General features: G+C 45.0%; 2 protein-coding genes across 5 annotated transcripts in view; one reads left to right on the forward strand and one right to left on the reverse strand.

Moving 5' to 3' along the window:
• The window catches only part of ASB2 (ankyrin repeat and SOCS box containing 2), a 44,484-nt gene extending 22,135 nt beyond the window's left edge, over nucleotides 1-22,349 (forward strand). For all 4 annotated transcript variants that reach the window (XM_074996574.1, XM_074996577.1, XM_074996575.1 and 1 more), the window contains 4 exons: nucleotides 737-908; nucleotides 8,421-8,982; nucleotides 16,328-16,481; nucleotides 17,918-22,349. In XM_074996574.1, coding sequence (XP_074852675.1) covers nucleotides 737-908; nucleotides 8,421-8,982; nucleotides 16,328-16,481; nucleotides 17,918-18,054 — 1,025 coding nt within the window. In that variant the 3' untranslated portion in view covers nucleotides 18,055-22,349. The remainder of the gene's footprint in view (nucleotides 1-736; nucleotides 909-8,420; nucleotides 8,983-16,327; nucleotides 16,482-17,917) is intronic.
• Nucleotides 22,350-25,712: 3,363 nt separating this feature from the next.
• On the reverse strand, nucleotides 25,713-26,643 carry FAM181A (family with sequence similarity 181 member A). The gene has a single exon (XM_074998745.1). It carries the CDS (start codon nucleotides 26,586-26,588, stop codon nucleotides 25,713-25,715), a length of 876 nt encoding a protein of 291 aa, XP_074854846.1. The 5' UTR covers nucleotides 26,589-26,643.
• Between the last annotated feature and the right edge of the window lie 408 nt (nucleotides 26,644-27,051).

Raw genomic sequence — 27,051 nt, forward strand, 5'->3', positions numbered from 1 at the left:
AAGAGCTACATTTGAACACAGCTGTGGCCCAGCAATATTTTTGCACGGTTTATTCTTGCTGATGTGCACACTGCATTATGTAATGATTAGAGCTAGTCAAATAAAACCAAAAACAATGTAAAAAACCCTACTGTGTTACAGAATCATCTTTTAGCCTGGGTACATATAACGATTAAAACATGGGTCTCCAATATGGTTATATAATACAAAGGGCCGGGCGGGGGCGGTCTGTCATACAGTTAAGAAAAATCCATCTTGTAACATGATTTCTCCTTAACTATATTTAAACATGGTAAAGAAGGGTAGGTGGGGTCGGGTTTGTGAGCAGAGTCTAACCGTAGACCCCACTTTGTTGATATTGTTGTTTAAGTACGGCTGTTTAAGCTCTCTTCTTATGCAGTGTATTACCACTTTTAGACAACAGTTTGTGCTGGGTGGACTGGCAGGCCCCAGGGAATACCCTGTTACACTCAATCACTCAGCACTGGGGAGAATGTTTGCCTCATAGAGCAAACACATAGTGAGGAAGACATAAGCTGTTTTTTTTATCACATTGCCCTCACTCTCACCCCATCCCAGCAAATGGTGTTAGGCAAATATGATCAGTCATTTTGCCTTAAGATGGCATTTGAGCTGAAGCCTTAGGAAAGTCATGGAGACTTCAACTGTCAGCCCAAAATATGTTTTGCACCTGATTCTAGCCATTTAAGCTGTTCAACGGTTTCCTTTCTCTCAGGTGCTGATATCAACACCCAAGCCAGCGACAGTGCCTCTGCTCTTTATGAAGCCTGTAAAAATGGACATGCAAAAGTGGTGGAGTTTCTCTTGTCCCAAGGTGCAGATGCTAACAAAACCAATAAGGATGGGTTATTACCTCTTCATATAGCATCCAAAAAAGGAAATTATGAGTAAGTTTTTGATGTGTTTTAATCATTTTATTATATAGTTTCACCCTGTAGAAAGGAATTCACTTTTTTTTTGTTTTTGGTTAAATGAATGGTCCAGATCCTCAGATGGTGTATATCAGTATATCTCCATTAAAGTTGATAGAACAAGACTTATTTATACTACCTAGGAATCTGGCCCGATATTCATAGAGTTTAAGTTTCAAATACTAAACTTAAGGGTGTGTCTGCCAGCACAGAATAAACTTGTCAAGGGGCCTTCCCTTCCAAACCAGGGACAGATCCTGTTACCTCAGCTGAGATACCACCTATTAGTCAGGGGCCTCCAGAAGGAGAACATGCTGCCCAAGTCTTCAGTGGGTTCGGATGCAATCAGCATTTATAGAGAACAGCCATTCAGAGGCAGATAGGCAGGGAGCGGATAAATGAATCTCTACAGCACCAGTGAGACCACTGCTGGACCACTGTTCTGGTGTTCACGCTTTAAAAGATGTTCAGAAATTGGGAAGAGCTCAGAAAAGAATTATAGGAATGCTCTGAGTTCTGCAAAATTTGTTTTCGACTATAGAAACAATCTAAAGAAGCTCAATGTGTCTAGTTTACATTTAAGAGAAGGTTAAGAATTTACTTGATCACCTTCTGGGAATGTGTAAAAGATTTCTGACAGATGGCTTTTTAGTCTAGCAGACGAAGGCATAGCGGAAGCCAATGTTGGAAAGCTGAAGCAAGACAAAACCAATTTTTAATAAAGTGAGTAACAAACAATTAGAGCAACTTACCTAAGGCGCTGATGATTCTCCAGCACCCAAAGCCTTTAAATTAAGGTTGGATATCATGCCACAAAAATATGTTCCTGTTGTATGAACCACTTGGTGATATCTATGGCCAGCTATGCAGGAGATGAGACTAGCTGATCCTAGTGGTCCCATCTGCTCTTAAATTCTATGGCTCTATGATTGGGCATCTGCCCCATGCTGGCATCAACAAGGGTTAAAGCTGGCCCGGGAGACGGCTGGTCTGGGGAGCAAGCAGCTGTGGCATATAGCAGCCATCTAAATAGAGGCTCCTGGGGAGCAGGAAAAAGCAGCACACTTTTGCTCCAGCTGTGGAGCAGCAGGGATCTGGTTGCTAAAGAAGCTTCAGGGTAGTGCTGGGGAGTTCTGGCCTAAGCCCACTCACTCGCTGCAGGGCCTGAGACGGGGGTCTGGAGGGTACTAGGGCTGCAGGGAGGCAGCCTGAGCAGCAGGAGGCAGCATGTCCGCAGTCCCTTGCAGCTGATGAGTGGCCATTTCAGACTGCAGTTTGCCCCTAAGGTAGGGACTAAATGCCAACTGGCAGAGGGTCACTGAGCCAAGGTGGGTATAAGGGAGTGGGGTTCCTTGGGAGGGGAAGACCCCAGACTTCAGGGCACATGCCACAGGGGGGATGGATAGCTTAGTGGTTTGAGTGCTGGCCTGCTAAACCCAGGGCTGTGAGTCTAGCCCTTGAGAAGGGCCATTTAAGGATCTAGGACAAATAGATTAAGTAAATTAATCTGTCGGGGTGGTGATAGGCCCTGCCATTTATTATTAGGGTAGAACCATGAGGAAAGGCCACTGTGAGCCAGGAGGAACACCTGCAAGAATTCAGAAGACAGGCAATGGGGGATGAGACACCTGTCAAAAGGGGGTGCTCCAAGACTGAAGGGCTAATTCCCAAGGAGCTCAGCAGGAGGCACCATGCCTGTGAGTCCTGCCCTGTTGCAGACGCTATTAGTTTTCATCAAAATCTCCAAATACCTAGTAGAATAATCAGGCCTTCCAGTGGTGGGGGCGTGAGGGTACTTACCCTGGGGTCTGGTGGTTTAAAAGGGCCTCGAGCTCCCAGTCGCCACTGCAGCTACTGTGGGAACACAGTGGCCAGTGTTTTGGGCTTCTTTGATTTGCCACCGGAGCACCACTCCATGCACCACAGTTTGGGTGGTGCTAAGGGCTGAATGCCTGAGGTTCTGCCCCTTCTGGCAGCATGGAGTTGGCTCCCACACACTCCTTGCCCTGGGAACGGTAGTGGCTGTCATCACTGCTGAGAATAATAAACTAAATACAGCTGGAAAATCTGTGCATGTATGTTTTCCCATTTCATAATGCACAGAGTCCTACATTTTCACACCGTTCCTTTTTTTTCCCCAAGAATCTCTGTGCATTTTGTAGTCATTAACTAAACATCCCAATATTACTGTGATGTATGTAAGGATTGTTATTATCTATAATTGCACCTTCGTGGCGGCTGTGTGCACTAGGAGTCATCCCAGAGTATAACTGATGTATGTATTGCTATAATTTGGGTAGGAGGAGCTATCATAGCCTGGTGCTGGTGTGACACAGAATTCTCTCCAGAGTTTAAGTTAACAAGAGATCTTCAAAACAAACATTTTAGGCCCCCTCCCCGACCTCGTAAAAATGGCTGTTCTGAGCCTGAACCAGATTTCTCAATCTGAACATCCCCAAAACTGGCCAGGATTAGCTTCAGCTCCAACCCTCACCAACTTGAGTCCACCCTGACTTTCAAAACAAGGGGCCTGATCCAAAATTTGCTCCGGGCATTGCTGATTCCCATCAGTGCAAATGAGTTCAGAATTAAGTCAGAACTCTCACTTCCTTCACACTTACAAGGTTGAGCACATTTTTTGGGTTTGTAACTGCTGTGAACTACAGTGAAACAAAAGTATCCTTTCTTTAGCAGCCAAAATCAAATATTTATCCAGATGACAAAGCTTTACCCCAAGTGGCCAGTCGTTCCTAATTCCTTTGGTATTCAGTATAATAACACCCTTCATGGTAACTTCTCTCTGTGTTCCTGCGGATTTAATGCATAATTCTGCTGGAATTCCACATTCAGACTTGCTGCCAGAACACAGAGGCTTCGTAACATCAGAAAGCCAAGAATGTGGTCCTAGGGTTCAACATTGAGCTCTTATTGCTTGGTGTTTGTTTATTTTAAATAATGCCCCATCAATATTAATGAGGAATGCATTTGGTTGGCACTGAATTCGTAATACCGGCAGTATCATGGTTTTAGCAAGAGGTCGCTTAACCCCTTTCTTACCAACACTCAGGAGTAGTGGTGGAGAAGGGCAGACCTTGAGATTTATTTTGATTTGTTAGCTATAGCAGTCCGTTGCTAGCTGTATTTGCATTTTCATGTAATAGACACATTTCTCTTATTATCTACAGTGGCTGGAAGGTGATACAGCCACTAGTGGCATTGGAACAACAGGTATAGTGGCAGGTGGGCTGAAAGCCATTGAACAAAACTGAAAACCCCGTATGTGATGGAAACCACGGGGGGCGCTGCTGTACTCCCCGTGTCCTTTGTTCCAGCATCCTTGGTAGTAGGTGGCAGAAAGAGTCAGGTTGAAGGGACCATGGGGAATCCAACACCACTTCTAATGTAGGTATGGCACTTGGGTGGCCTCATGAAGAAGGTGGCCTTGTGTTGCCACTTTAAGATGGGATTGGCCTTGCTTGGATGTATCTCACTAGGAATCATAGAATCCTAGGGCTGGAAGAAACCTCAGGAGGTCATCGAGTCCAGCCCCCTACCGAAAGCCAGATCAACCCTAGCTAACTCTCTTGCCTTTGAATAGGAAGTAGAGTCTGCAGCTATGGAGGCACAATGATGCTGAAATTTGAGGGTCAGAAAGAGAGAGGGGCTCCAGCTGCAACATTTAGTTCCTGATACCAACTTTAGTGTTCTTTATTCCCAGCCCTAAAACAAATACATCAGGCTTTGGGTGGGGGCTTTCGGGTTGACACTTTCGTAATAGAGAGGACATTTGCAAAATTAAGATCCAGCGCAAACCTGGATTGCAAACCCCCTCGGAGTTCAAGGTTACTCAGGCCCCTGTCTCCATAGAAGTAAATGTTGCTGCATCCCTTGTATCAGAGACAGAGAGCTGGGTTGAGAACATCCACTTCTGGAGCAAGAAAACAAAAGCAACCCTTAAATCTTAATAAGATCCAGTAAATCACAGGATGACTAATGCTGGCACTTGGCCTGGTGTCATTGCAGCGCTATGTGTGCTTTTATTGCTCTTATGGCTATTATGAAGCATTTGTTGGTGATGGATTGGAGCCATCTAAGCTGCACCCAAACCGCCTGGATTTTGGTGAGCATCTTTGTTACATGAGGTCAGCCTTTTTGCTTTGAGAAAGACTCTGGGTGGAAATTTGCTCTGTAGGCTTAGGATCTTTCCCCTAAATAAAGACAAAAATATTCTCCAGGTATATGAATAATGGCATGGCTATAACCTTGCCATGTATCATAATCTGATGACGTGGGTCTTTGTCCACAGAAGCTTATGCTCCAAAATATCTGTTAGTCTATAAGGTGGCACAGGACTTGTTGTTTTTGAAGATACAGACTAACTTGGCTACCCCACAATACATAGTCCAGCATATAAATAGGCATATAACTTTCTACCGTGTCTTCAACTCTCACTTTCATCCATCAGAGAAGAGGGGGCTTAGCACCATGCAGTGGCTGCTCAGCACATAGGAGCATTAAATGCTTTAGAAGTCACTATAATTGCTACTTAATTGGTTTTATCATGTAAATATGTACTTAAGGGCCTGCTCCTGCAATGTGATGAACAGCTGACATTGCAGTCCAGCCAATACCTTTGTAACAGGCACCCAACATCTTGCAGGACTGGGTCCTAATAGGTTTAAATGTTTATTATTAGTTTTATTAGTTGTGATGACCTAGGAAGAGGAAGAGCAGAGCAAAGGACTCGGTTAGGTGTTAATTAGCACTTATTGACCATCTGCTATATAATTGTCAACCAGGGATGGACCCAACCAGCAAAATTCAGTTCTAGACTCTTTCAGAACACACCCATTTTTTTAGTGTTGGCATTTGGTTGTTGAGACCAGAAAATATTTGGCCAGTCAGGCAAAATAATAATAATAATAATAATAAATTAGCTTTATTGACAACTTTCACTTGATTTGTTGGATTTTTTCCAGTTTTGTTGCTAAAAGTTTTCATTTTGTGCGTTTTCAGTGGACCGTTTTTTGTCATCACAGACATTTCTCATAGATGACCATTCTGATAGAAAAAGCTTTTCAAGCAAAAAAATGTTTCTTCAGACCAAAACTTTTGACCAGCGTTTTAGATCTGTTTAGAGCTGAATGTGTTTTGGTCAGGAGCTGTGGCTTAATTTTGTTAAAGAAGAGGGTCAGGAAGGAAATTGGAATCAGATTCTGAACCACACAAAAGCCAGGGTACTGTAATGGCCGACTTTAGTTCAGGCCCTTGTCTAGTGCTAAATATTATTTGCATTTCTACCAAAAGTATAACTGTTATTGCTCATTTTTTTCCAAATTGCTGTTTACATCCATCTCTCTGTTAGTTGGAATAAAAGAGAAATGATTGAATGATCTAAATTGTAATACCATCTCATACAGTGTGTGCCAGTCTTCCATATTTCTGTACAAGCTGCAGGCTTTATAGAAATTTTATGATGTACTAGCAAGCATACAAGGTACATGCAGTACTGCCCTCAACGAGGTGGAATGAGCAAAGACCACATGCTGTCACTTAACAGAGATTTTTCATTAGCTCAAACAGCGCAAGCTTATGCTGCTTCCAAAACAGATAATGTAAATTCTGTCCCCACTCTTGTGAGGTTCCAAATAGTTAAAATGCGGCATGAGGACTGCAAGAGCTGTGTGAAATTTTTTTTTGCAAATCTAGACCTCCTTCTGAGGAGAATTTTGAATCATGTTCAATGTCTTTTCATTTACTCTTTACAAACATTCATATGCCCATACACGTATTTGCAGAAGGTAAATTTGAGGCCCGCAGGGAAGATTAGTTTAACCCCAAAATTTGTTTCACAATTAAGCTAAATCTTTGTTGTACAACAGTAATTTATGGCAGTTAGTTAATCTAGTTCAGAGAACAGAAACTGTGTCCTGTGATTGAGGTGGCTAATCACACAGCTCAGGTGCAGAGTTAGGAATAGCAAGTATGCCGGGGATACTGCAGGATCCAGCAGCCCACAGGCTGAACTATGTTCATGGAAGACATACGTCATTTTTGAGCAATGCCTACATTCATAGAACACACAGTCTCCTATTGATAATCTTTTCTGTGGTCCTCATCACTAAAAGTATTCAACTGCCTCACAGACAACAATTAACTTACCCTCACAGGATATGAGTACATGGCACCTAGATATCCACAAATGACCATGCTAGCCAACTCAAGCTCTCGGGGCTAGGGTTGCAGGGCTGTTTCATTGCTGTGTAGATATCTGGGCTCAGACTCCTGTGCTGACAGAGTTCAGACTCCAGACTGAAGCAAGAGGTCAGCATGGCAGTGAAGCAGCTCCTCAGCCAGAGCCCAATTCATGAGCATGGGCCAGCTGCAGAAATGTAGTTTCTGTGTAGACATAGCCATAGAAACCCTGCACAGCAGGAAAATATTAATTACCCCCATTTTACAGAAGGCAGTACTGAGGCAATGCAAATAAATGTCTTGTTCACAGGCCTCTGCCAAGTGCCTTGACTGAAAATTCTATCTTCCTGCCTGTTTGCAAATGACTTACAAACAGGAAAAAGGTGTAAACTCACTGAATGAGATGTTGTGCATGTCTATCAACAGCCATGAAGACTTAAAAGCAATTATATGTTTCTTACCCATCACACATTTATTGCTAAAGGTGTAGAATGATGGCAGATCTATTTGGGTTGTTAAGGAAGCACTCTTCTTTCCGGGAGCAATCCCTGTTTACTAAGGCTTATAATTTAACTGTAGTTGTTTTTGTTTTGTTTTTTTTTCCCTCTGGGCTAATGGTTGGCAATCTGCCTGGAAAATAGCTTTGTGTCTTTATTCTGTTTTAATTTGTAATTGTCCTTTTGACTCACCACAAGCTCTCCAGCAAGGGATTCACTGAGATAGCCCCACAGATTTGTCCCTCCCAAACCCCACACAGTGAGAGGCCCCAGAGGGTTGCCCAGTGCAGAGAGCTGGATTTGGTACCAGAACTGTAATGCTGGCTTAGATCCTGCAACCTGACTATAACATTCCCTGGTGAGCTCAGACCTGAGCAGGTGAGCTCACCCGTTCTCTTGTTTGAAATAATGTGAAAATTCAATGCCTAAAAATGCTTAGAAGCCAAAGCCAACTTTAATTATTAGGGATGAGGATGGGACCTAATGTGGGGGCACACTGACCTACATTTGCCTACTGCTGGGTTCTTACTCCTTCCTGTGAAGCATCCGATGTGACCATTGTCAGAGTCCCTGGGACTAGATGGACAAGGCGTCTGGCAATTCTACTCCTAACCCCACACTGTCCGAATGAAATGCACTGGCCAAGTTGTGCTGGCAGTGTGTGTGCTCCTCATGTCTGTGTTATCAGTCCTTTGCTTTCTCCAGCAGCTCTCCTCAGTGCCTGTAACTGCCTCACTGATGATTTGCAATAGGTTGTCTCAGGCTAACAGCTGTTCACTGAATCCCCTTCTCTTAGGATAGTCAAAATGCTGCTCCCTGTGACCAGCCGCACTCGGGTCAAGCGCAGTGGCATCAGCCCACTCCATCTTGCGGCGGAGCGCAACAACAATGACATCTTGGAAGAGCTGATTGAGGCCGGCTATGACGTGAATGCCACCCTCTCCTTTGAGCGAGCCCGGCTCTACGAGGACAGGCGCAGCAGCGTCCTCTACTTCGCTGTCATTAACAATAACATCTATGCCACAGAGCTGCTGTTGCAAGCCGGAGCCAACCCCAATGTTGATCTAATCAACCCCCTGCTAATCTCTATTCGCCATGGCTGTGTGAAAACCATGAAGCTGCTTCTGGATCATGGGGCGAATATTGATGCCTACATTTCTAGCCATCCCACCACTTTCCCAGCTACCATCATGTTTTCAATGAAGTACCTTGCGCTGCTCAAATTTCTAATGGATCTGGGCTGTGACGCCAACTCCTGTTTTAAGTGTCAGTATGGAAATGGCCCACATCCTGTGTTAGACCACAGACGGGACAGATACGATGAGCCCCGGGTGAACAAACAGCCAAACGTAGTACAGGTAAGTGCTAACCTCGTCAAGCTATGATATTTATGTGGACACCATTAATGTTGTGTCTGAGACCCCTCACAGTCTTTAAAATGATTAGGTCCCAACACCATTATGAAGTGGGGCAGGGCTGTTCTCTCCAGTTGACAAATGGGAAACTGAATCTCAGAGAAGCTAAGTGACTTGCTGAAGGTCACACAGGAAGTCTGTGGCAGAGCTGGGAATTGAAACCAGATCCTCAGCTAGTACTCGAACCACTGCACCAGCCTTCATACAGAGGGATTTATATTACACTCTTTGCCCTGGTATTGGAGCTACTATTAATTAAATTACCTCCCTAGGTAGCACTCCCACTTTCCTCCTGGCGAATGGGTAGAGGAGGAGCTCTGTCTTGAAACAGTTTTCTATTTTAGACATTTTGAATTAAAAATTGCCTAATAAACTTCGAGCATCCATTGGGTGCCCTGTCACATCCATCCTTCAGTGGTCTGTGATATGTGATCTAATGTTCCACTGTGTATCAAAATGACATGCACTTGTCGTGGTCTATGCCAATGGTTCTCCAGCCAACCTATGGCAAGAGGGGCTACACTCTTTCTGGGGGTAAGGTGATGTTTTGTACAAACTCTACCCTTTTGATTGAAATAATATGTGTTTTCTTGCCCTTCTAGCTGGGTAGGTAACCTAGTGAATGTTCAGCACTGCAGTAATATGGTTTACTGGATGTATTGCATTAGAGGATGGGTAGGTCACAACATGAGCAACACAAATATGTAAATTATAGCTGAGATTTTCTAAACCATCTAGGGGAGCTAGACACACAAGCTGAAATCTTCAAAGTTACTGGAAGGATTTAGATTCCCAGCTGCTGTGAATTACACATATTTCTGATACAGCCATATGTTTCAGTGATACCTTCCATTATCATTAATAAAAGATTCCCCTAGACAGATTTGAAAAGTCTGAATATTGAGTGCATCTGTGTGTCTGGGAGTCCATCTGTCTGGGAGTCGGGGAGTCTGTTCAAGAACTCCTCCTAAACTGTAAGAGCTAGGACCACCAGATTTGGTGGGCAGCTTTCTCTTACCCTAAATTAAAAGAAGGTCAGGGTTTGGTTTGTGCCTGGAAAATGGGAAGTGGGAGGAACGGGACTGATTTCCATAACATGGAAAGGGAGGGGCCAGAGAAAGGAGGAACGTGAAAGGGAGGGGCACAGAGAGAAGGGACATGATACTGGAAGTGACCACTGGGGGCAGCTGCAGCATAAAGAGAGAGGCCAGCGGGGCTTCCTGCCACCAGACCTAGTTAGCAACCCTTCTGCCCCAAACCCAGAGCCTGCCTCCACCCTGAAGAGCCACTGGACGAGGGAGCAGACCCCAGAGCTTCACCCCTGCTTCCAGCCTGCCTGAAGGTTGAGTGGGGAGGCGGTCATTCGAAGGGCAGCTTGAGGGGGACAGTCCCCAGAGCCTGTCCCCCAACAGCCTGCAGATGTACCACTAGGGGTAGCCAGCTCCCAGAACCTTCCCACCACAAGCGTACAGACTGTGGAGGGGCATTGGAAGTGGGACAGCCACCAGAGCCTGGCCCTCCTCCAGAGAGCCTGCAAGCTATAGGGAGATGCTGGGGGTGGGGAGCAGCTCCCAGAACCTCCCCTTTCCAGACAGCCTGTAGACTACAGGGGAACACTGGAAGCCGAGGGCAGCCCCGAGAGCCTAGCCCGCCACTGCAACGCCTCCCCCAGCAGGCTGCAACATAGAGGGGGCTGCTGGAGGCTGGGGGTAGCCCCTGAAGTGCCACCCCTCCAGGCCAGCTGCAAGGCCAGAGGGGCAGCTAGAGTCTGGGGTCAGCCTGCAGACTGTCACCCCCGCAACAGGCTGTAGTATGGGGCAGGCAGGAGCTGGAAGCTGGGGCCAGACTGAAGAGCCCAAGCCTTCACCCAACAAGTGCACAGCCCCAGAACTCTCTCTCCACTGGGAGGAGCTGCTAGCCAGGGAGTGCTGCTCCAGCCCCTGGCAGGAGTCACAGCTGGAACAGCACCATCCTCACTGCCATGGGCAGCACCCCCAATGGCCCCCTTCTTCAGCTCCCTGCCCCTTGTCCTTAGCCCTCTGTCCTGAGTCCTGCATCTCCCACCTGGCTTGACTTTGGCATTCCCACCCCTGCCTTGAGCCCCTCCAAATGCTTCCCAACCCTCAGCCACCCACCCTCTACCCGCTCTCAGCCCAAACCTTCACTCCAGCCATCATTTTCCTTCACTTTCAAAAAATACAATCACCAGACTAAACCGGGTATATTTCTCATTTATTTAAATCACCTCTATTACGGGCCCAAACAATGTGGGCCACATCTGCTAGTCTTTATCTATTCATAAAGTGCCCTGGTCAAAATCATATTTCATTTCTGGATCTCAGCTAACATTAGTAGCATGATTCTAGGCCAGCGGTAAGCAACCCCCAGCATGGGAGCCAAGAGTGGCGTACAAGCTGATTTTCATCGGCGTGTGCGATGGGATATCAGCCCTGCCCCTTCTCCCGCATGCATCCAGAAGTTTGCTCAAATTCATGCCACCTGTGGAGTAACAAAAGACCCGCTAATGCTTCCAACTACCACTTAAGCAGTAAAGCCCTGAATCTTAATTAATTTATTAATGAAGCTGTTGTAAGTAGGACTATTAGTGACTTTAAAAAGTATCACTGGCACTTGGACCGTACATAGAGGGCAAAAGGTCAAATTTCAGCCCTCCGTCTTGGAAAAGGTGCCTGCCCCTGTTCTGCTGGCTAAAAGTGGTCCAGGAGCCTCTCAAAACTAGTTGCTGTCCTGATGATTGTTCAGTTTAAACTTAACATGACACAGCTAACGGCTTGTAAAATCGCATTTGTGCCCAAACAAAAAACAAATCTCATTCACACTGAGCATAAAAAGCATTTTCCTCTTGTTATAGAATTGTTACAAAACTTGCTTCTTGGAACTTGGGGTTTGGTTAATAAAAGATAGCTGTATATGGTTTAGCTTATTAATAAATGTCTTTAGCGCCATACTATGATATAAAGCTGAGGAGATCATTTGGGGCCTTTGTCATTAAATTTCTCCACACAAAATACATGCACTCGTTATTTCAATCATATGAGATTACCTGAAATTACATCTGTCCCAAACTTTTCAGCAACAAATGTTTTCATATCAACAACTGATAATATTAATATTATTAATTTTTACACATGGAAGATTACTAGGTATTGGAAGATTAACTGAAAAGTACATCACTATGTGTTATTAATTTTGTTGCTAAAGTTCCGGTCTGTTGTATTTAAGACTTCTATGAACATTAGCATAGGCAGAGAAGATCAGGCTGCATAGACATTCATTAATGATTCCATACAATGTTTCATTCTCTCGTGTAAAAGGGAAACAGTTGGTTTCTTCTCAGTTCATGCAGTGACAGTGCGAATGCTGGAAATATGAAAATGAAGAGTAATTTACTGTAAGGCCACTAGAGGGCATTTACCTTTTGTGGGTCTGGTCTGACATGAGTAATTGAACACAAGGAGACCAAATTAGGCAGATTGGAAACAGAATATCTGTACTAGAGAAAATAGAGGGGAACATGTGGGGAACCATTTTAAGTGGAGAAGATAAAAATGGTCGAGATAATACAGGAGTGTAAAGATTATGTAAAGAGTCAGTTGTTCATGGACACTCCATGTGTATCTCATGCCAGTTTGGAGCAGAGCTCTATCCCTTCCCCACCCCCCCGTGGCACCTAGATCATCTAGGCTATGTCTACACTAGCCTCAGAACTTCGAAAGGGGCATGATAATGAACCTAATTGAAAGATGCTAATGAGGTGCTGCCATGAGTATTTGGTTATAGGAATAAGGGGATTTTGAAGTGTGTGAAGTCCTTTTGAAAAGGACCCCATGTAGACAAGCCACATGCGATCGAAAGCGGCACTTTCGAAGTGCCACCGCCATTATGCTTCTTGTTCTATTCTCAGAGGCCAAGAAGAACCAGTTTTTTCTCTCCTCCTAATGACACCCCTTTTAGATATCTGAAAACCGCTATCATGTTCCCCCTCAATCTTCTTTTTTCCAAACTAAACATGCCCAGTTCTTCAGCCTTTCTTCCTAAGTCATGTTCTCTAGACCGTTGATCATTCCCCTAGCATACAGAATGGGAAGCAACTGTCTAGGAAGGAGTATGGCAGAAAAGGATCTAGGGGTTATAGTGGACCACAAGTTAAATATGAGTCAACAGGGTGATGCTGTTGCAAAAAAGGCAAACATGATTCTGGGATGCATTAACAGGTGTGTTGTGAACAAGACACAAGAAGTCATTCTTCCACTGTACTCTGTGCTGGTTAGGCCTCAGTTGGAGTACTGTTTGTAGTTCAAGGCGCCGCATTTCAAGAAATATATGGAGAAATTGGAAAGGATCCACAAAAGAGCAACAAGAATGATCAACGGTCTAGAGAACATGACTTAGGAAGAAAGGCTGAAAGAATTGGAGATATTTAAGAACAGGTTAGATAAATATATATCAGGGCTGGTCTAGACAGTACTTGGTCCTGCCCTGAGGGCAAGGGGCTGGACTCAATGACCTCTCAAGATCCCTTCCAGTCCTAGCATTCTATGATTCCATGATCATGCCCTTTTTGAAATTCTGGGGCTAGTGAAGGCATAGCCTATTGGGCTTGTCTACACTAGCCCCCTTCGAAGGGGGCATGGTAATCAGCGTGAGCAGGGGAATAGTAATTAGGTGTGAATATGCAGCACCTCATCAGGCTAGTTCTTGCTGCGGGCTCTTTGAAGTTGAGTACCCGCACAACTTCTGGGAGTAAGAGCACTTTGCAGTTGCATGGGTACTTGGAAGTGCCTGCGGCTACACGGCCTGCCAGTGCTTTGAAGTCATCAACTTCAAAGAGCTTGCAGCGAGAATAGCCTAAGAAGGTGCTGCCTATTCATCGCAGCACCTCATTATTATTCCCTGCTCACGCTGATTAGCATGCCGCCTTTGAAGAAGGGGGCTAGTATAGACACGGCCAATATGTAAATGCGTACAGAGGAAGAGGTTTGTTGTGTAACTCTCTGGATGAGTGGTATGCCCACACTCATCCCCTCTGCATGAATGTAATCAACTTATCGTAGCTTTGCTGTCTGCCAGATAAAGGAACCTGAGTGACAAGACTGGAGTTGGACTGAGTTTTTGGGGGAGTGAGAGGAAGAGGTTGTGGAGGAACCACAACACCTTTGTGCAGAGAGTAAAGTCCAGAGATAGGACTTCAATCTCTTTGGAGCAAGGAAGCTTTAGATTGGACATTAGCAATATTTTCCTAACTGACAGGGTGGTTAAGTACTGGAATAAATTGCTTAAGGTGGGCACAGAATCTCCATCATTGGTGATATTAAAGAGCAGGTTAGATAAATCTCCAAGGCTATATCTACACAACAGCCCTATTTTGAAATTAAATATTTAAAAATGGCCATTTCAGAATATCTTATTTCGAAATAACACAGCCACACACAAAATGCATTTCAAAACAGCACCCAGCTCTTTCAGAATAGCCTTTCCTTTGAAATAGTGCCACTGGAGCCCATTAAGGCCTATTTTGAAATAAGTGTTATGCCTCAGAAAAGGAGGTTTACCAGAATCAAAATAATGCACCCCTATTTCAAATTTATTTTGAAATAGTGATGCGTCATTTAGATGCTGCTGAAGTTATTTCAAAATAAGTGCTGTTATTTCGCAATAACGTGGCTATGTAGACATAGCCTAACAGGGATGGTTTAGATAATGGTTTCCCAAACTGGGGGGTGTGGCCCCCCGGGGGGGCATGAAGAAATTCGGGGGGAGGGCACGAGGTGACCCCGCCCCCGTTATTCCTCCACCCCAAGAAAGAGCTGCCCTTGCTTCTGGTTCTCAGCCCCTTGCCATTTTATGTGGGCGATCTGGTGCAGCTGCTATAAAAAGCAGACAGCCGGCAAAGACCCATATAGAGCTGGCTGCCTCCTACAAAGATGAGTGTGTGTTGTGGGCAGGAGGAGCAGGGTGGGGTTAGATGTGGGGTTGGGGGTGCCTCGCTCATGGGCGGGCAGCTTATGGGTCTCAGGCAGGCAGCTGGCAGGGGTCGGGCTGGCAGCTGGCCCCAGCAGCATGGGGCTCGGGTGGGTGGCTGGCCCTGGCAGTGTGGGGCTCAGTCAGCTCGGGCAGGCAGCTTTGGCAGCACAGGGCTTGGGCGGGCGGGTGGCTGGCATGGGCAGCTCTGGCGGTTGGTATGGGGCTCAGGCAGCTGGCCAGCTGGGGTTGTACTAGGCAGCTGCAAGGGGCCAAGAAAAATTATTTGTGCTTATTTTTAATTTAAAATAACATTTTTATATCAAGTTTGTGTTTATTTTAAATTATGAATTGAATTTTTTGTTGGGGGGGTTGGATGATGGTAAAGAAGAGGTGGGGGGGGCATGAGGGTTTCTCAGAAATCAATAGGGAGGCCTGATGCTGGAAAGTTTGGATGCCACTGACATAGATGATGCTGGGTCCTGCTGTGAGGGCTGGGAACTGAACCTGGTGACCTCTCGAGGTCCCTTCCAGTTCTAGTGTTCTATGACTCTACATACCAGCCCCAGTATAATTTTGTTTCTATAACACGCACATTTCCTAGGGCTGCACTTTGTGCTTTTCTTCCTCAGAACATTTTCTGTTTGTCTGATGAGTGTTTGAAAGCTTACGTGCAGAGAATTTCGTGTTGCTCCTCCCGTTCCGTGGTCAGGCGTTCAGCTCCGACAAAACCTGCAGATGTCAGGGAATCCACTGGAGACCTCAGCCTTCCATGCAGAAGTCCTGTACCCTATCCTATTTCCCAGCCCGTATTATCTAACAGGACCTGCCCTGCCAACCACTACCCGATAATTTCACCAAACTACAATCCCAAAGAAGAGAAAGGGAACATGCTAAGAATAGTAGAACCTATGGTTGTTCTGTCTTTAAAGCAGATTTTCTGCTGGTGTCTAAGGAAAGCTGTGGGCTCTCATCCAAGCATGCAGTCACTCATGGATTCCTCCCTTCACTGAGTACCCTTTATGAACGAGAGAGAACATTTTGCTGGATGGGCAACTGACTTCCCTTCCTTGCTCCAAAACCAGTACTCCACAGGGATTTTGTTTCTTTCACCCACAATGGGAAAGGGGGTGATTTTGCCCTCAGCAGCAATATGGAGGCTTTAGTAGACCTTTTCAGAGGGAAAATTAAGAACTGTCCTTATCCCTGGCACAAAGGTGTAACCAGCCTGGTTCCTGATAGTTTCTCTCTCCTGAGGAATGCATTGATCTCACACTGACTGCAGTAGCTGTGGCTTTTGTTTCAGTTTTGTGATATGGTGTCTACTCCAGAGATGAATCGCTGGGCCGGGCCTATCATCGATGTTCTCCTGGATTATGTGGGCAATGTGCAACTCTGTGCCCGGCTAAAGGAGCACATAGACAGCTACGAGGACTGGGCAGTCATTAAAGAGAAAGCAGGTATGACTCCGGTGTGAATTACATTGCACAAGCCAGAATCAGTAGCGGGAATCAAATTGCTGGTGGACTGACAGATCATTGTAGAAAGCTTCAGCCATTTAGAAAGCATGTCCTTTCACAGCGAGGATGCTGTGTCATTGGACCCCTTTTGGAAAAGGTAGGGTAGGTTTTAATGCAATTTCTACTGAACTGTATTTGGATTCATCCTTATTTAAGTTCTTTAGGATTTTTCCAGAAGGGTTGAATGCCATTGCACCCTTGGGGGTAATAATAGTGGGAAACTGAGTATAGTTAAATAACTTGCCAGAAGTTGCTCAGCAAGACTGTGGCAGCATCTTAGATGGACTACAAAGACCACTAGCCCCCTTCTTCCGCAGTAGGCAATGCTCCGTAAATGCGTTGGCATACACAGGCCCCAGAGAGACTTCTCTGTTCAAGAAAGAAAAAGACTCTTCTGAGATAATCCCTCTAGCTTCCATCTAGTTTATATTTGCAACTCCACCTTTTCGGTAAACTGTGATTCCGCTGAAATCAGCTCTAATGACAGCGGAGCTGGCATTTAGTAATGCAAGGGATTACTTGGTGACTCAGTTCATTAGCCCAAGGGTTCCTCCGTTCCCCCTCCTCCTTACAAATCTCCTTCTTTCCAGGGGGTTCTTTCAGCCCTCTTCAGAACTTTGGGGTCCCCTACCCCATTTCCCCACCCACCTTTGAGGCCTCTTATTGTGCCTACCATTGTTCTAGCCAAAGTGGGTTGGGCATGGTTGTTGGTCGAGCCAGAGGGGTTGCCACAGAGCTGTCTTAAATATTTCCTCTCTTCCTCCTCACATTGTGTCTCAGCTCCTCCCAGCCTGAGAACAAGGGGTGTAGCACTGAGCCCCACGTAGCAGCCTGTTGAGTTAGCCCATGGAGCCAGCTGTCCTCCCTCCCCCAGAGAGGTCTGAATCTAGAGCTCCACGGGGCTGCAACGTCAGACAGCTTGGAAGCAGTCTGGGTGGTTAGTGCAGGATATGTATTAAGGAGCAAATTCTCAGCCATCCCTAGCACACCTAAGTAGCTGTGTTAAAGTCTGGGGAGATGAGCGGGGATCAGGGAGAAGAGGAGGAAGGAATCCTACCCCTATCCCAGAAAGCAGGTCCAATTCAACAGCTGCTCCCCTAGGACCCCACGATCTGATTTCCCCCATCCCCACTTGAAGCACATGTGGTCCTGTCATGGATTTGAGCTGCATCCCATGCAGAGGACGTACAGTAATAGACCAGACATGACCCATCTCATAGCTTATCCCCTTTCACTGCACGGACTCCGCTGCTGGGGAACTTGCTGCACAGCTCCTAATAAATGTAATGGCTCAGTGTGTGAGACACTGACCAAGCGAAATAACTCAACTGATCTAAAAGTGCTCAGCTCACATTTAGGTCCCATCTCTTTTCCAGAGCCTCCCAGACCTCTCGCTCACCTTTGCCGGATCAAGGTTCGAAATGTGATTGGGAGAAACCGCATTAAACTGATTGACACTTTGCCTCTGCCGGGCAGACTGATTCGATACCTACAGTACGATTATTCACAGTGACTGCCTGCAAATCTGGTGATCAATAGCTTCCTGGTCCAACAATCCAATTCATTAGAGAGGAGAGTGTTCACATGATCCCGGTGAAAGGACTGCATGATGGGAAGGAACCTGTGACACCTGTCAGAGAGTGTCACCCAGTAGCTAATCTGTGTGCATCACAGTTCTGGAAAGGGAGAGTGAAGGACACAGAGTGACACAGATGTGACAAGCTGTCTTTTGATTTTCTTTTCCAAATGAAAAACAAGTGCTTTGTAATGTTAAACACTTCAGAGCTCCGCTGTATGGAAGGAGGCAGGAAAGCCAGCTTTGAAAAGCTAGCAGAGAGTCAAAGCCAAGTGACACTGAAAGATTCAAAGAGGACTAGAGGTTCTTACATAGGTTACAGTTCTTCAGTGCTCAAGAGTCAGTAATTTCCCCAGATATGCAGATTCTTGACAATCACACTTGATTCCCTGAGTGCTATTTTGTTTTCTGTTGTGTTAGACTGAGCAGCTGGCTGGCTGCTAATTCTCTGGTACCTTGACATTGTCTCTCTCATATATTTGAAGTTTTCTTTCTTTTTTCCTTTTGGCCTTTATGAACAGCTCACTTGATTTACGAGCATTCAAATCTCAAAACTTCTGAGAAGATTTTTTTCCCTCAACAAGGATATTTTGTAAATATTGGTGCAAACTAAAAGACTTGACTCACCCTAAATACCTGTGAAAGTCAATGGCCAATATGAGTGAAATCTAAGGACTGATGATTTAGCTCACACTCACTACTGTTTGAGGTACATTAAATGTGCATAAGGAGAAGACAGTGCTCTGGTGTAAGTAAATTTCTGCACTGAAGATCCAAAAGCACTTTGGACCTCCTTTTAATGGATGTAAATTGGAAATAGCACCACAGCCATCAATGGATTTTCTCCAGCATATAAGTGGTGTGAGACTGGAATCAGGCTCTGAATTTCAGGTGGTGGATTTAAATGGAGACAAGGGAGTGTACTACTTTTACTCAAAAGAGTGAGATTTTTTTCAAAATTATTAACACTGATACTAGGATTTTCAGAAAAGGGTGTTCAGAATGAGGTTCCTATATCTTTATTTATGCATATCAATAGTGCTATATTACAGTACACTTACACTGAACATTTACTTATGTCAGAAGTAATTCCACAGAAGTCAGCGAGGGCACTTGGGGAGTCATGCGCTACTCAAGGAAAATTAGAGTTTCGTAATTGTCCCAAAGGGGCCTGAATTTCAGAGCTGCTGCCCACCCAGCACTTCCCACTGATATCAGTGGAAGCTACTAGATTTCAGGCCCTTTGAAAATCAAATCGTTTCTTGTGACATCTGTAGAAGAATTTAGGAGAGAGCCTTACTTTACATGTCTATCTTTGAAAATCTTAGCCTAGAAATACACTAAAAACAAGCAGTCCTGTACACCTTAAAGACTAACAAATGTAATGAACTTTTGTGGGTAAGACCCACTGCCCCAGATGGTGGGTCCTTTCCACGAAAGCTCATTACCTAATAAATAAATTTGTTAGTCTTTAGGGTGCTACAGGACTGTGTGTTTTTGCAAGGCTGCAGACTAACATGACTACCTCTCTGAGATTAGAATCATGCTGGCTCTTCATCCTATTATCATGAACCCAAAATGAGCTTTGAACTTTAGTCCAATTTGGACTCATATAAAAATATTGACAAGTGGAAGCATACATATATTAGATATGATTTTGTTTGTTGAGCTATGGATTCAGATAAAAATCTAAGCAGGAGAAATGCATTATTCCTGAGAAACTGGGCTGCATTGCACAAAGGTTTCTTTCTGTAGCCTTATACACCTCCACACAAGACTGTAAGTGCATTGCATACATGGGTGTCTGTCTTTTCACAAAGTTTGGGGTGAAACATCTTCCCATGCTTGCGGAATGGGATGTAACCAACAGTAGTATCAACAGCTGCTGCTAACCACACTTTTGGTGACTGCCCTTTCATAATGTAATGGCCGTTGAGAAACTAATGCCATTTCAGTTCAAACTGAGCTGTGATCCTTTAGCAGAGCTTTGAAGAAAGTGGTTAGTGCCTGGTGAGCTTCTCAGCTAGTGAAAATGGGAACAGCTCCATCCTCTGACTTCATTTACCCCTGCTGTCAATAAAGTTCTGGTCCCTCCTTCTCCAACAGTGTTGCTAACCATTTCTCCCCAACCTGATTTTACATAAGAAAGTATAAGAACAGCCCTACTGGGTCAGACCATAGGTCCATCAAGCCCAGTACCCTGTCTTCTGACAGTGGCCAAAGCCAGGTGCCCCAGAGGGAATGAACAATCAAGTGATCAATTCCCTGTGGCCCATTTCCAGCCTCTTGCAAACAAAGGCTGGGGACACTGTCCATGCCCATCCTGGCTAATAGCCATTGATGGACCATTTGGTGAATGGCACTACACTCTGGATGTCCCGTCATGGTTGGAAGGGAGGTAAAGGACAGAAGAGGTGCCAAACAACAGGCTATTTCCCATTCCAAAACTAGCCAATAAAGAAACAAGTATGTTACTTATGCCACAAGTAATTCCACGGAAGTCAATGAGGGTGTTTGTGGAGTCATGCTCCACTCAAGGAAAATTAGAGTTTCGTAAGTGTCCCAAGGGGGCCTCTGGTGTTTGCAAACAATTCACTGGAAGGAGCCCTGAGAAGCGACCCTGCCATTTGATAATTAATCCCAGCAGCAGGCCACTTCAGCAAATTTTTACATAATTTGCAGAAAACAATTTTTTACACCCCTTAACTAGCTCATCCAAATTTTCCCCTATCAATAATCAGCCATAATTTGGCAAGAAACAAACATACAATAAAGAACCAGAAAAAGACTCAAAGTTGGAGACCTCCTTGTGATCTCAGGCACATTAGAGGTGGCTGGAAAGGAAGCCCTAGAGGTCGTTGCACAGATACAGCCTTGCTTTTGAATATTGAACATTAACATCCTAGGTAAACAGATGTATGGCTTGTCCACACAGCCCATACTTATGCTGGCGAGCACTTATTTCATTGAAAAGACTTAGGCCTCTGAGTAAGTGCACAGCCACAGATGAAAGGCAGCCATGGTCCATCTCTGACAGTCCTAACAGTACCGAGTAAATTAAGTGTTTTCTTATATAGATAGAAAAATCACCTGTTTAGCTGGCATAGCTCACACTTATGTGTGCTGAGCATAGAGGGCCTGGTTCTTGCTTACTTCTACTAGTATAACTCAGGAGCAACTCACCTGAAATTAAACCAGTATCACAGGCTGGTAGCAGATTGCATCACAAATAGATATTGACGCTGGAACACAATGTGGTGGAGTGTGTTTACCTAAATAGCTATTTGCTCTATAATTGGATTATCCGAGGTCACCTTTCTGTGGAATTATTTGAAATCATAAACTGTACATACAGCAGTGGTAAGATTTTATAAGCAATCCAAAGCCATGGAAAAACCATGCAGAGAAATCCTTTACGTGTGCCAAATAGTCATGGAACACAGGGTTGTTGAGCATGGAAAACCTGAAACTGGGTGCAGGCGAAGCAAAAATATTCTCTCAATTTTTGCTAATGCTGGGTTGAATACGTACAGGCCTGATTGCACCCATATTTGTATAGTCAGGAGTCTGGCCACTGAAATCAACAGATCTATCCTGGTGTGCTACTAATGCAAGCAAGATCAGAATCAAGCCCATACTATGCATCTAAACAGAGGAGAGCTCACACCATTGAAAATTTGACATAGCACTCTCAGTTTCACTGTAACCTTTCTGCCCGAGCCTCACTGCCAGCCTTTACGCAGTTGGTTTTATGTGTATTTGCACTAATACAGGGCAGGCTACCTCTCTCACACCCAGTGTTCTTGCCAAATCTACAAATTCTCTGTTCATGTATAAAGGCAAATACAACTATATAGAAATCATTGTGAAACTGAAAAAAAAATACTTTGGAGCCAGTTCAGTAGTTCCAATGTGAATTAAAATGGGATACTTTTATACATCAGGACAGACATCTTCAGTGCTAAGGCTTGTTGTCCAGCTGTTCTAGGTATACTAAATGGCCAGCGTACTGTATCTTTTTACTGAAACATGTGCAATTCACTGTATGTTCTTGTGCACTTTTTTGTACAACAGCTTTTTCAACTATTTTATTATTTTTGTCTGTTATTTAAAAGATTCTTGTGTGGGGTTAACATTTTCCATTTGCACTGTGTTTCAGCAAATGGTGGATTTCAGGTGTTATGTTTTTCAGCTTCTAACCAAATGCAAATAAACTAACATTTAAGATGTTACTTGGTAGTCTGAAGACCTAGACAGAGAGGAGTCTGAGGACAGTCTGAACCAATCCAAGCACAAATAAGTAATAATCAAAAGGGTAATCATACAAAGAGGCAACTTGTATTGCTGGAGGAGAGGTTATTTAGTTGCTAGCTTCCTGGATGGTTTGAGAAGAAGTTACTTTAACTACAGGTAAGGATGCCTTTTTTGTTTCTGGCATTTTGTTCCAATTTTGAATTTACAAAGTTATCACATTATAGGGTTATAATAATTACACCTGATCCTACAAAATAAAAAATTCTAAAGGACAAGTGACTTAATTATAAAAAACAAGTGGTTTGAGACAGTCAGAACGCTCCCTTCCCCTCCCCCTCTTCCTCTGAAATGACATGTTGATGGAACCATGCATTACGAACTGATTCCAGAGAACCAGGTGCAGTCCCAATCACCCTGCTGGGTGGTAAGCTGGCAAAACTCCAGTGAAACTACTGTGTGTTCATACAATTGTGACTGCGTTCTGCATCTGACCCATTGGTTTCAGTTCAGCTACAGGCATGAGTAAGCGTCACTCATGTGAGAAAATTGCAAGAACTCCTTGTCTATATCTCTGCAGCTTGCCTCTCCTGAGTTAAATTTCTCCTTCTGAAAGGGAGTTTTGCCTTTCACTTCAATACATGCGCACTCAGGGACATTGCCTCTTCACAGTGTCTTTAAAGAAGACAAGGAGGAGGTATTAAAGTACAAAAGAGGAGCCAGACCCCATACTTCCATGCTTTCCCTCACCCGCTGAAACCCAATGGAGCTGAATCTGTTGCACCTTGTGCTAGCATTTACATCTATGCAAAATGCTGCCAAATCAGAGGATCATGGTATAGAAAGCCCGCTTTGCACAGATGTACAGGATTTTGCAAAAGGAGAAGTGAAGATGAAGGCCTAGCATGTTTTACATGATGTTTTTGGACTGCAGACATAACCTACTGTTGCTTCACTTTTATGTTATTATCAGGGTTATCACTGAGAAGGTGGAGTGTGGGGAAAATAGGCCCACTGGCCAGATAATTATCAGCATGCTCTTAATAAACCTTCCAATGCATGTACAAGGCCAGAATTTCAATGGGTGGGAAAGCATGCAGCTCCATGCCCATGTGTATCAGCTGAAGAACAGAAACTCCACTCCTCTATGCTTGTTTAGCTGATAATTTTCTTTACGATAGTTATGCCCTCAAAAGGTGTTGAACCCGATTCTCCACTCACAGAGGTAAAAATCAGGAGTAACTCCATTACAGCCAATGGCACCATACCAGTTAAAAGCAGTACCACAGTCAAGAAGCCTGGCCCATCTATTACTGAAATCACTGTCTCCTGTGGAAGCTGGATCAGGCCCCAGATGCATACAGTCTGATTCTTCTGTTCCTTTTACACTAGTGTAGCTCTCTTGGCTTCAGTGACTTACATCACCAAGTAATGGGAGACTCAGGTCCATAATATTTAACCATAAGCCTCCTATCTTATTTGTTTGGCATCCCTTTGTGGGCTTCAGAGAAGTTTACAGAGCACTCCTTTTAACCTTTCAGAAGCAGTTTCACCACACATCACCAACTTTGCAAGCGTGTAACTTCCAGGCTGCTAAAGCACTTGCTTACCTGCAGCTTTTCATTTTAGGAATTGTCTACAGTAGCACTTTTGCCAGTAAAACTTTAGTCTGTTAGTGGTGTGAAGAAATACCCGTCTCACGGACGTAAGTTTCACCAACAAAATTGCCAGGGTGGACAGCACTATGTCAGTGGTAGATGCTCATTTGGGGGTAGTTTTATTATGCAACAAGAGAGCTCTCCTTTGTCAGCACAGAGTGTTTACACAGGAGACCCTACAACAGCACAGCTGTAGTGGGACAACTGAGGTCCATAGTGCAGGCAGATGCCCTGATTCTAAGGCTGTCTACATTTAAACCACTACAATGGGACAGCTGCTGTGGAATCCTTCTGTCAATATCACACCGTCTACACTGGGGGTTAGTCAGCATAGCAATGGAGCTTGGGGGTGTGGCTGTCCCTGCACAACGTATCAGTGCCAATTTAAGAGCCCAGAGTAGCTCAGCCATGAAGCAAAGTAGAGAATTGTCCCTGGAAAACTCATTGCCTTGATTAACTGAGGTGTGGTCTACATGTAAAACATAGCTGGCCTAGCTATGTCATTATGGGGTGTGAAAAGTTACACCCCACCACTCCCCAGATGCATAGGTAAGCCAGCCGAAGAGCTGGTGCAGGCACACTCTAAGTCATTGAAAAAAATCTTGTGTCAATCTGGCAGCTGCCTCTTGGGGAGGGGATTTCTGACAGCTATGAGAGCTCTTCCCTCTCTGTCGTAAAGTAGCTGCACTCCAGTGCCGCAGCAGTGCAGCTGGCTGACTAGCACTTTTGCTGCCAACATAACTGGAGGCTTCCGTGCCAATCTGTTCTTTCATCAATCCTCTTGCTTATATGACCCGTTTTGCACTTACGTGTTCAAACTGTAAACCATTCCCAGGCTAGTCTCAACTGTCACAGGGAAGCGCAGCTCTCAGTCATACCGGTTTTAAACTGGCCTTTAATGGAGCCACTTCTGATTTACATCACTATATATGACTGGGGAATCAGGCCTTCATTTCTGAATGGCAACCACTTACAAACTGAACCTGCAGCTACTCCGTGGGAGGAAAATAATTATGCAATCCAAACATACTGGAGATGTGGAAACAACATTACCTGCTTTATTTTCTTTAACTCTGTTGCTATTTACATGAGAGAAGAGCTGAAATCAACGTACAAACTTATCTTCTGCGTTAAATACTGTCCTATCAGTATATTGCACGCAAAAGGAAGTGACCTGAAAATCTTAACTGATTTCTTTAGTATGACTTTAGAGTACAAGAGATGTCATTATCAGTTTAATCGTGTCATTGCTGGGTTGGTGCAGAGCATCCCCATAAGGACAAGCCCTTAATGGAAGAGGTCCCCCAGGTGTTACACATGCTGACTTAAATGGTGTTTAGCTTAACTCACCCGAGAACAAACAATTAGCTTGAATCCAGAAGTCCCAGTTCTCCAGTCACTTACCAGCACTGACTTCAGTAAGGGTTATTCCTGATTTACACCAATGCAGTGACACCCAAATGTATTGACTGCCCTTATTTCCATCTGCCAGCTTGTGCCTTTTCAATCAAAGGAGCAGCATGTAAGCGCTGCCCATCTACAGACAGACAGAAATGAGAGCACGTTCTTTTCCCAAGATTGCTCCACAATCTGACGAGCTGTTGGGCCAATGTCTGAAGTTTCAAAAGAGACTGAAATGTAAGAGCTAGCGCACATGCCACAAAATCTCCTCCCTTCCCCCCGGGGCTAAATGTATCCAAAGACATTGAAAATAGGAGGTGGTACTGCCGGCTTGGTAGGAATAGGTTTCAAAACCACAGGTCTGTAGAGTTTCTGCCCCATACCACCCGCCTCCTTGCAGAAGTGTTGGCTCTCCCCTGTGGGTGCTGCACTTTTCCTCCACAGCCCCAGGCCGGGGAAGGGTGATGGAGATAAGGCTCCAGGGGCTTGGTAGACAGGTTGTCCATGGTACTGAAATGGACAGCAGCTCCAAGCATTCATCCGGCCAGATAGGCAGGTGCCTGGCAGCTTGATAGGCTCCTTCTCCCCAGTGGACGGAACAGGCAGAGTGGGGCTCCCTGGTTCTGTGGTATCGGGACCCTTTTTGCTTTTCTTGCCCTCATATGGAGGCAGGTCCCTAGGGCTTGGGAGCCCATCCAATCCAGCAGTAAAGCTGCCGACCAGCAGGCTCGGAGTTGGTCTGGGCTCTTCCCAGAAGGAAGCAGGCAGCTGTCTTTTCCTCATGGGCACTTGGTCTGGCCTGACAGACTCTGGGCTTTGCTCCTGCAACACCTGTTCCCCGCTGAAGTTCTCCTCCACCTCTGATAGCCTCAGGGCCTTTTCACTGGAAGCTCTGCAGTGATTTGGATCGAAGCTGTCTGGGTGTGAGCTGCGATTTCTATCCTCCACCCCTCTTTTGGAGCTGGATTCCGTGGGTTTGCTGCTGTGGCATCTTGGGACCCTGGAATATTTTTGAGAAAAACGCTTGAGCTGCTTCTGCAAGTATTTTCTGTGGTCAACTGAGCGGCGGCAGGGAGCAGACTTGTCCAGAGCAGCTTTGATGTCGCTAGAGGCCAGGTTCACAAAATTCAGTAACGTTTTCACCTCGCTGTCCGATGCCATTTCAAAGTGGGACCCCCCCAGGAGAGTTCCATGAAAAGTTTATAATCCCACTCCTCAAACCTGGGCAAACCTGTGAAAGTAGGAGGGACACAATCATGACTTCAAGTCCCCGCAGCAGGGAAGGGAAAGTCCAAAGCATGATGCAGATGGGAAAACCGTGACCAAATCAAACTTCTTAGCAGAACAAGCCGGGGTCTCAGCTTGTCATGCCAGTGAAATTTAAAACATCTGCAGCACCTGCACATCCCTGCAATCACAGAACCACTGCATGCATGTGTGTGCGCTCCCATCCTCCCCTTCCCACCCACACAGCAGACAGTGCGTTCCTGCTGAGAACCGAATGGTTCGTCTCATTAGACAGGTAACGTTCACAGCATAAGCAGAAAGCTCAGCAGCACTTGCATGTCACTGCAACTGACACACGCATACACACACACACAGTGCAGTTTGCCTCTCTAATACT

Source organism: Carettochelys insculpta, chromosome 6 (assembly GCF_033958435.1).
Source record: "Carettochelys insculpta isolate YL-2023 chromosome 6, ASM3395843v1, whole genome shotgun sequence".
Classification (NCBI taxonomy): Eukaryota; Metazoa; Chordata; order Testudines; family Carettochelyidae; genus Carettochelys; species Carettochelys insculpta.